This window comes from Clarias gariepinus, chromosome 9 (genome assembly GCF_024256425.1).
Source record: "Clarias gariepinus isolate MV-2021 ecotype Netherlands chromosome 9, CGAR_prim_01v2, whole genome shotgun sequence".
Classification (NCBI taxonomy): Eukaryota; Metazoa; Chordata; class Actinopteri; order Siluriformes; family Clariidae; genus Clarias; species Clarias gariepinus.
The window spans coordinates 6,351,920-6,361,318 of record NC_071108.1 but is presented as its reverse complement, the minus strand read 5'-3'; the positions used below and the strand labels follow the sequence as shown (position 1 = coordinate 6,361,318).

The following is a 9,399-nucleotide window of genomic DNA, read 5'->3' as shown; positions in this document are numbered from 1 at the left end:
TTCCCAAAGGAGCAATGAATGTAAAAAAAAATAGATACAGCCACAGATCAGCCATAACATTAAAGTACAAAACATTTTGTCCAATATTGTGCTGCCAAGGCATCTGGTGCATTATATGGATGCTTGTCCAGACTGAGATCAGGAGAGTTTCTATCCATCCATCCATCCATCCATCCATCCATCCATCCATCCATCTAGGAACATCTGTAGTCCAACTAGGAATGGTGGAGGACTTTCACACGCACATTCACACACTATGGGCAATATAGGAATACCAATTAGTCTAATCTGCATGTCTTTGGACTGTGGGAGGAAGCCAGAGTACCCAGAGGAAACCCACCAAGCATGGGGAGAACATGCAACCTCCATGCAGACAGACTCCAAAATGGGAATCAAACCCGGACCATGATAAGTTAAGTTGATAGTGCTAATCCCCAAGCAAACGTGCCACTGGGTGTTTTAATACGTTTCTATCAGAGCCAAAATGGACTTTTCTCAATAATTTGTGCTACATTGGCTTTTCTGTGGGATTGGACCATGGTCCTTTCACCGCCAGGTTTCTGTTGTATAATTGATAAGTGATTTGATTCAATATATAATTTATTTATATAATAATTATATCAATATATAATAAATATTATATTCAAATGTAATGTTAGTGTTGTGGCTGATCGATGTATATATATAAAGGAAAAGTTAAAACATACCTATAACGGTATCCATGCATATTTGTGATTAATGTACACAAATTCCAAATTCTTTCTACAATCATCACTCCCATCACCCCTGCATACCCCCATGTATGTCCTGACAGAGATTTTTGCAGAGTCATGCCTGAATGTTTCTTTTTTTTAAGTTACTGAGCACTTTTGCATCAGTAAATCATGTTTTTTTTAATTAATGTAAATTATGCTTTTTTATGTAATAAAATAGGAAAAAACAAAACAGAGGTGGGGGAATTATCATGCAAAAAAAGAATATGTGGGAATAGCGTTTGAGCTGCTTCATTCTCTGCAATCTACTGCACAATAACATGCATGTCTGAGTAGGGAGGCACTGATGACTTTTTTTTTTTGGTAAAGTTGGAAGATGCATGTGATGTATGATACAAATTATGATACATATACGTATACTGACCCGCTAAGTCCCAACCATAACATCCATAACTTTTTTTTCTTGTGAATTGCAGGATACAGTATTTGTATGTCGTTCCCTCCAGAGATAAATCTATTTAGGAATAGAGTTCCGTCTCTATACTCTTAATTCTGGCCCTGTGATTTAACACACTCATTCATCCAGTATTATTTTCAGCAAAAAAAGAATGGAACAGTTTTTGTCATTTTCCTTGTCTTTCCCCCAAGAAAGGTAATATCATAAATGCCCAACAAACAGTCCTGCAAAAAAGGCTGTAATTAAACTTGCATTAGTTCACGTCCCAGATTCCTGATTATTTATTCTCACAGGTCCTTGAAGGAGCTTTGAGTTTGGGATAAAGCCATTGCTGGGTGCCTTTGTCAAATGCATTGTATCTTGGGATGATGTTCTGGTGGTAAGTCAGACAGGAAAAGCTCCCTCCTTCTCGTTTGTGCATTGGAGGAAAGCTCTGTGCTTGGAGGCGGTTTTGTTATAAGGACGAGATCTTGACGGTCTCGTGAGTGTAGGAGCAGCGGGAGTTGCGCAAGATGCCGGGGATGGCAGGTGACGACGGCAGGCTTTCATCAGGCGTGTTGGCTGGAGGTGTGGGAATGCTAATGATGGCCGCCGTGAAGTCTCGCTGCTCACAATTTAACTTCAGGTCTTCTGTCCTGGCATTGAGGCTCGAGCGACTGTTCGAGAAAGATGTAAAAACATAGAAAACGTCCTTGGTCAGAATATTAGCAATTTGCATTATTTGTCATGAAATCTTACATAGAATACAGGGAATACATGGAAGACATGACCAAGGGGTACGAAGTTATGTGCTAGGGCTGCAACGACTAATTAGGATATTGTTAATTATGATATGTACTGTAGGCATTAATGGCTTAGAGGAGTGTAGTGAACAATAGCATCATGACTATACCTTCCTGACGAAAAACCTCCAAAGTGTAGAAGTATTTTAATCTTAATTTGGTCAAAAACATTTGTAAAGCTGACCATGTGTGATTGTTGTTGTTGTTGTTGTTGTTTATTTTCATGGCATGCTAAAATGCTGGAAGCTTGTGTTTCGTATTTAGTTTTTTAATGTTTCTTAATATGTTTTATAGTCTTATGTTTGATATTAACTAGTTCAAATTGTGAAATGAAAAGATTGTTCCCTCTCAAGTGACAATGTTAATTTGAACAATTTAATAATGATATCTAAATAGATTTTAATTTGATTTAAATTTAGGATGGCAGTCTGGCAGAAACCCTAGCAGTCCTTCAATGCATCCATTAGAGGGAGACATAACATTGTAAAGGTGATCTTACTGTACTGTATGTGTTCATTCTGAGTCCATAAGCGGATATCATTGTTAGTTCTAAACCTTACATTAAATACACTGTTTGAACAGATGTTTTACAACATTAAGTACTTATGGGAATAAGAAATTTAAGAACAATGCACTGATATACTGTACAGGAGCAAATGTACAGTATGTGTGCTTAATTGGAAAACTAAAAATTAAACCATTAATTATACAGTACTATATATGGCACAGACTCTAAATGAGGCCGTAAACAAAAAGAAATTCAGGATGTCCGTTCCATTTTTAACCACTCTCTCTATAAACTGTCATAAAGCAGACTAACTGATTATAACATTTTTATTTATTTTTTTAAATGCACCTATATAGTCCACATATACAAAACTGATAATCTACTGTATAAATGACTGTCTAGGCTCCAGAAGCAAAGTGCTGGACTTATTGCTTATCACTGTCCTACATTACCCACAATGCGGATCGAGTGATTCCAAAAGTTTTGAGAATTACACAAATATTAATTGTGAAAATGTCTTCTGCTTTAGTATTTTTAGATCATTTGTTAGATGATACTATGGTATACCAAAGTATAATTACAAGCATTTTATTAAGGTCAAAGGCTTTTATTGACAGAAGCTTGTCTGGAGAAAAAAAGGTGAGCGCTATCATCACTGTATGTCGTGCCAACGGTAAAGCATCCTGAGACCATTCATGCATGGGGTTGCTGCTCAGCCAAGGGAGTGAACGCACTCACAATTTTGCCTAAGAACACAGCCATAAATTACCAGTGGCTCGAGGAATAATATGGTGAGATTTTGTTCCTTAAACAAAATTTTCCTGGCCATGAAAATGCTTTCAAAAGCATTTTCAAAATTGACTCTTTGCATTAACGTAAAATAATTGTCAATAGAAACATTTGACACCTATGAAATGCTTGTAATTATACTTCAGTATACCATGGTAACATCTGTCAAAAAGACGTAAGAACACTGAAGCTGCCGACCTAAAATTAATGTAATTCTCAAAACTTTTGGTCACAACTGTACACTATTCATAAAGAAAAATGTAAAAAAAAATGGTTGTGTCTTAGATAGCTAATTATCCAAGCCGAGTCGCTGTCATAACTGCATTGTAGAGCCGCATTGCGTAATAGGACTTTTCAGTCCAGCATTTGCATAAATGTCCCCACTACTTCTGCATTCGGCTTCTCATCAATATGATGTTAAATCGGCCCTAAAATTGTGTAAGAAAAGTGAGTAAAGAAGCTTCACTAAATAAATGTTATTACTTATAACTCTATGTATTAGATAGTGATACCATCAGTGTGTCCATCAATGTGGCTAACTCTTGACTGGAATAGCTAATACTGTACGTAGCACCAGTCTACAAACATTCTAGCCATTTTAGTGTTTTAGAGTAAACTTTAATCCTTCTATATTTAAATGAAATTAAAACCATCATGGTTCACAAATGATGTTATTATCAATTTACACCTGGTGGGTGTCACATGACCACTACAATCTGACCAAATCAAGCTGTGATTTGTCCTGAGTGTTTTTTATGATGATGTGAGTACCAAGTACCTCTGAGGACCAGATGGGCTCTTGTGAACATGCAGCGTATCGAGCTCCTGGATGCTGCCGCGGCTCACTGATACGGTGGAGTTGGCCAGGCGGATGGCTCTCCTCTTAGCTCGGCGAGGACAGCAAGAGGTCGAGACACCCTGCTGGCTGGAGATTGAGGTGCTGCGGCTGGTTCGGAAGCCCACTGACTCTGTCATACACATCTCACTGTAGGTCAGTTCATCGGTAAACTCATGGTTCTGTGAAAGGATGAAAGGACATGCTGAGTTCTATGACAAGCTAAAGGTTACCCACTTTTTTTCTTGCTCTTTGCAGATCACATCCTTGTTTAAAGTCCTACTTTTGTATGTTTTATCTACATACTGTATATTTATCTACATACTGGCACATTTTTCCATCAGACCTGTCAGGAGTCATAAGAGCTGCTTTTTATCACTCATAATTCTTCAAAATGAGTTTATTTCTCCTTCAATAAAAATGACCCATACAGAATGTATAATGTAATATAATGCATTATGAATTTTAAATATGTGATTATATATATGGGATAGATATTTACATTAGTACTGTATGTATGTACATTCACAAATAAATATTTTAATGCATTCATATATACTGTATGTACTGTATATATGTACTGTATGTGTACAGTTACATAGCACCATTCTTTTGTGCAGAATCAAGTTTTTATTCATTAAAAAAAAAAATTTATCTTCATATGAAATGCTAAAATGTTGCATTCCTCTACATTTCTACAGGTGGCACTTAATAAACTGTTAACACACTGGCCGCCAGCACAGCATCCTGTGTAATAGGGGTTTGTTTAGAATTAAAACAAAATTTTTAAAAAGTACTATCAAATCAGGATATTTATAAAATTGTGACCAGAAGCACAATACAAATCCAATCAGAACAAAGTAATAATATTACCATATTACTAATTATATATTAACTAGATGTGCCTGCGACTTAGTTCACATGTTTTTTAATTGCACACTCTTAAGCGCGTTTTAAAAAGGTTCAACACTATCTAAAGTATGGAATGAACTAAAATTTTTATGTTACCATGAAATGCGAGGAAAAAAGGTGTTAAATTGCATTTATTAAGTAGACTTTACTTGCACACTCATAAGTGCATGATAAAAAATGTACAGCGCCTCCTATAAATTTTAAGATAAAGTAAAGACTTTTTCAAGCTTGATGTTTTTACAATATAAGGGCATTTTCCATTAAAATTTCAAAGTAGCATATCTTCTCTTCCATATCTTCACATATTTTTTTGCGAATATCTTCAAAGTACAGATACATAAGCAATACAGTTTTATTAAATGTATGGATAGATTATAAGTATTTTACATAATAACTTTAAAAATAAGAAGTGTGATCAACTGAAGTGTGCATTTTTACACAGTTTTGCAACGACAACAACAACAAGGTGCTGAGGTTGGTATGGAGGAAGGACAAAAGAAAGGAAAAATGTACACTTTCTTACTGATTGCTGTATCGTTTAACATTAACGACTAATGCATTTTCTTCTTCAGGGTTGCCAATTCTGTATTTTCCCTGCCATTAAAAATGTGTCACTTTGTGCCCAAAGCAATTTCATGGCCTTTTGAACCTTAGTCGAACTCTTACCGTAGTCTTCTCCAGGCAGTGTAACAGATGGTGGTGCTGGTGCTCAAAGGACGACCTGTTCTTTAGACACAGCGCGCCACTGTCGCCATCATGATGCTGGAAAAACGGCAGCACAGGAGAAAGTTATCTATGGGCATTCAACTCATGTGTGTAAAGAAGTCAATATAACTACAAACCCAGGCAGAGTATAACAAAGGAAAAGAGGCAAGATCAATTTCTGTTTATGGTATTTAAAGACAATAAAACTTGATTCTAGATCAGCAGCACAAATGTTCTCTAGGTCATCCAGTGCTGAGCTATTTAAAGACGACTCCATCTATTTCTAGGCTCCAGAGGATCATTTCCACAATTCCTGTTGGTAAAATTAGCTGACCTTTCTGTATGAGCTCTACAATGCACACATTTAAAAATACTGTCATTGAAACATGCAGTTGGTAAACGTGCTTTTAGGTGCAAAGATACCTGTAGTATGGAGATCTTGAACCAAAAACGTTTGTCGTTGTTGTTGTTGTTATTTAAAATGTCGTTTTGTAACTTCTTATGTGAACATTTCTCATATAATTGAAATTAAAATTAAGTAAAAAATAAGCTTAAGTATATTTTTGTGATCATGCTGTACTTGAAATGCTTGTACAGATGATCAGTGTTTCTTTTTAGGAAAAAAAAAACAACAACTTTAGGTTAGTCCTGCTTAATGTGCAGTTTTCATAATCATTTCTTAATTTTTTTCCGACATTACACAAAAACTAAGTCTATATTTTCATTTGCCTTTTACTTGTCTGGATTTTTTTGCTGCCTAAAACAGAAATAGCCTCGGATCACAAGACCTTCTGCTTCTGATGTTTACGATTATGCTGACTCGATCCCCTGGGCTTGCAAGGGGTCATTTAATGTACTCTTTTCAAGCTGGTAAAGTATTGGAACAGTCTTTAATATGTGAACAGTGATTCCACTAAAGTGGAAACGACCGGGGTAAGTGTACGAGGGCACATTAGATAAAAGTAAACAGGGCATCAGAAACTCACTGGAAGTGCTCCGTCAGCGGAAAGCACTAGCAACCATTGCAGGCTTTAAAGTTTTGCCTGACAAGATCATCAATAAACAGACCTTAAAGGGTTTTTTGTTTTGTTTTGTTTTGTTTTTCACTAGTTTGAAAGTTGTTCTTTGGCAACGATGGAATACAACCAGAGGCGGAATGTAACTAAGTACATTGACTTTCATATTGTATTGTATTTAAATACATACTTGAGTCATTTTATTAGCTGTATGCATAACTGTAACTACTTTGTTAATAAGTCTATTTTCAGTGTGATTTACTATAAATTGCATATTTGAAGCCTTAAATGCCTCAGGAAGGCTCAGTAAGCATGAGCACATCATCTCCCTGCAGTGGCTCTCCATTGGGTATTAACCCATCAGCAGCCTTTGCACTTTTCATGTTTTTATGACCTGCTGATGGCAATATCACATAAATAACATGAATCATATTTCCCATAGATGCAAGAGGTTTGGAGCACTAATACTTTAATAATTAACATCTACAGTATATTATAGAGACTTAAACTGACTATGAAAGTGTATTAAGTAACTGAACCTGGCCTTAAATAGTGAATAAAACACTGATACAAGTAAAAAAAAAAATCCACAGACTGGTGCCAGGATGCAGCCCAACCTTAAGCAGAGTCGCTCCAACATTTATATTTGGCAGATCCCCTTATCGAGAGCGACTTACATTCTTACCATCTCATTTTTAACGTCAGTTAAGGGTTAAGGGCTCAAGGGCTTAACAACGGCAACTTGGTGGTGCTGGGGTTTGAAAACTGGGACCTTCCAATCAGAATGCCAACACCTTAACCACTGAGCTACACCTCATCCCACGACACATTCTGAAGATCATGATTTTCCAATAACAGCTCAGAACTTTATGCCACATAAAATAACAGTTGTTTATTTAAAGAACAAAACAGTATACTTTAATTAATCAGTTTCTTATGACCGATCAAAACAGATAATTTAATAGCATTGTGTATTAAAATATGCCAGGTAGAGGTTGAGAATTTTATTGGACAGAATCCCTTTTCGGACCTTGCTTATTTAATTAAAACTACAAAATGGTCATGGAATTTTAATATTATCCCATATTAGCCCTTCAAAGTCTGCGAATACAAATTCTGTATGCATACCATTAAAACGGCTGAGCAGACGACCTGCTGTTGTTGCAAAACCAAAAGGGCTCCTGCATTTAAAATTATAATCTAATGACTTAATGCACTCATAAGGAGTTTTCTACCTACAAAGCAAAAATGGCAAAAGCATACATTTATGCAATAAACAAGAGGCAGTGCTGTTGTGCTGAATATCAGCACGGCTGTCATGCGGTAACATATTGCGTTGATGTTTAGAACAAACTGGAGAGCGATATTGCTTTGATATAACAGTTCAACAGACATCATTTTTTATTTATTTATACTTCCGCAACTGGCAGCGCTGGACAGCAACCATTAGTGAGTGCTAACTCAATGGTGTGAAAATAGTTTTAAACTCTTAAACCATGGAGGTGTTGTACAGTACTGAGAAACGAGAGATGTATTTTATATTTCCACTTTTTCTGCTTCAGATTGTCAGCTAACCTCCAGATTTTTGGGATTACATGCCAAAAGGCATAAAATGGAAAACTAGTTTGCTATGGTTTTTGTTCGACACAGAGTAGTGCCCTTGGTCAGGGATTTAGAGGGATTCGGGATTCAGCATAGTGTTAGAAGCTAGTTAGCTTTGTGGCTTGCATTAGCCGTAAATAGAGCAACACAGATAGTTCCAAGTCAATTCAGAACAACAACTTTGAATGTAAGTTTTGTCAGGCAGTTGTTCTCACCTCTTACTAGTTAGTGTAATTAATGATTGTTAGAACACCTGTTAGAGTGTTAGAACATATGTACTCCAATATACTAAACAGCTGCAATGCCTGATGATAAATCATCCTCATAAATAACTGTTCCTGGTTAAATGGACAGCTTTTGGCAAAGATCCTGAGAATCTCCCGAATGATGTCATGAAAATCTCCAAAAATGTGTCAAATAAGAAGAGCTTGGAAAGAAAATGGAATATGCCTATTGGAATACGTTATAGATCCATGCTGTAAATATTAAATTATCATGGCTTATAGAGAAGTAGAAAAAAATCCACTGATTGTGTTAATCACACTGTTCAGAATGTCCTTCTACGGTCTGTTAAATTATAATTAATTAACTTTTTGTTGGTTTGTTTATTGCAGTTTGTCTCTATTTTTTTCATAGCTCTTTCTTTCTTTCTTTCTTTCTTTCTTTCTTTGACATTGAACACTATACATTACAACTATTCATATAAACTCTATCATTTTTCAGCATAAAACTCCCAGGAGATTTCTAAAATAATCAAGCCAGTCTGTTCATCGCCAACAAACAAAAAAAAAGTCGCAGTCAAAATCTGACATCACATTTTTTTTCCCCTAATTGGATGTTTAAACTCAACATCAAGAAAAGTCTGCTGCAGTCACATGATTGGCAGATTAGGTAGTTGCATAAGCAAGCTATTAACATGGCTGAATGATGTATATTGCAATACATTCTGAAGAACTACAAGCCATAATATTACAGTTTGTCCTGAATTATCCAAAAGACATTACTAACCAGATTCTGTGGTTTGTTTGTATTCCATACCGAAACTATATATAACAGGTTTCCGGAATTAAAGGTCCTTAG

At 36.0% G+C, this 9,399-nt stretch overlaps 1 protein-coding gene across 1 annotated transcript in view; it reads right to left on the bottom strand.

The window, feature by feature from the left end:
• Positions 1 to 731: 731 nt before the first annotated feature.
• kcnd1 (potassium voltage-gated channel, Shal-related subfamily, member 1) overlaps positions 732 to 9,399 on the bottom strand; it is an 84,616-nt gene continuing 75,948 nt past the window's right edge. The window contains exons 5-7 of the mRNA XM_053503328.1: positions 5,663 to 5,758; positions 4,028 to 4,266; positions 732 to 1,826 (exon numbers count right to left, since the gene is read on the bottom strand). Coding sequence (XP_053359303.1) covers positions 1,625 to 1,826; positions 4,028 to 4,266; positions 5,663 to 5,758 — 537 coding nt within the window. The 3' untranslated portion in view covers positions 732 to 1,624. The remainder of the gene's footprint in view (positions 1,827 to 4,027; positions 4,267 to 5,662; positions 5,759 to 9,399) is intronic.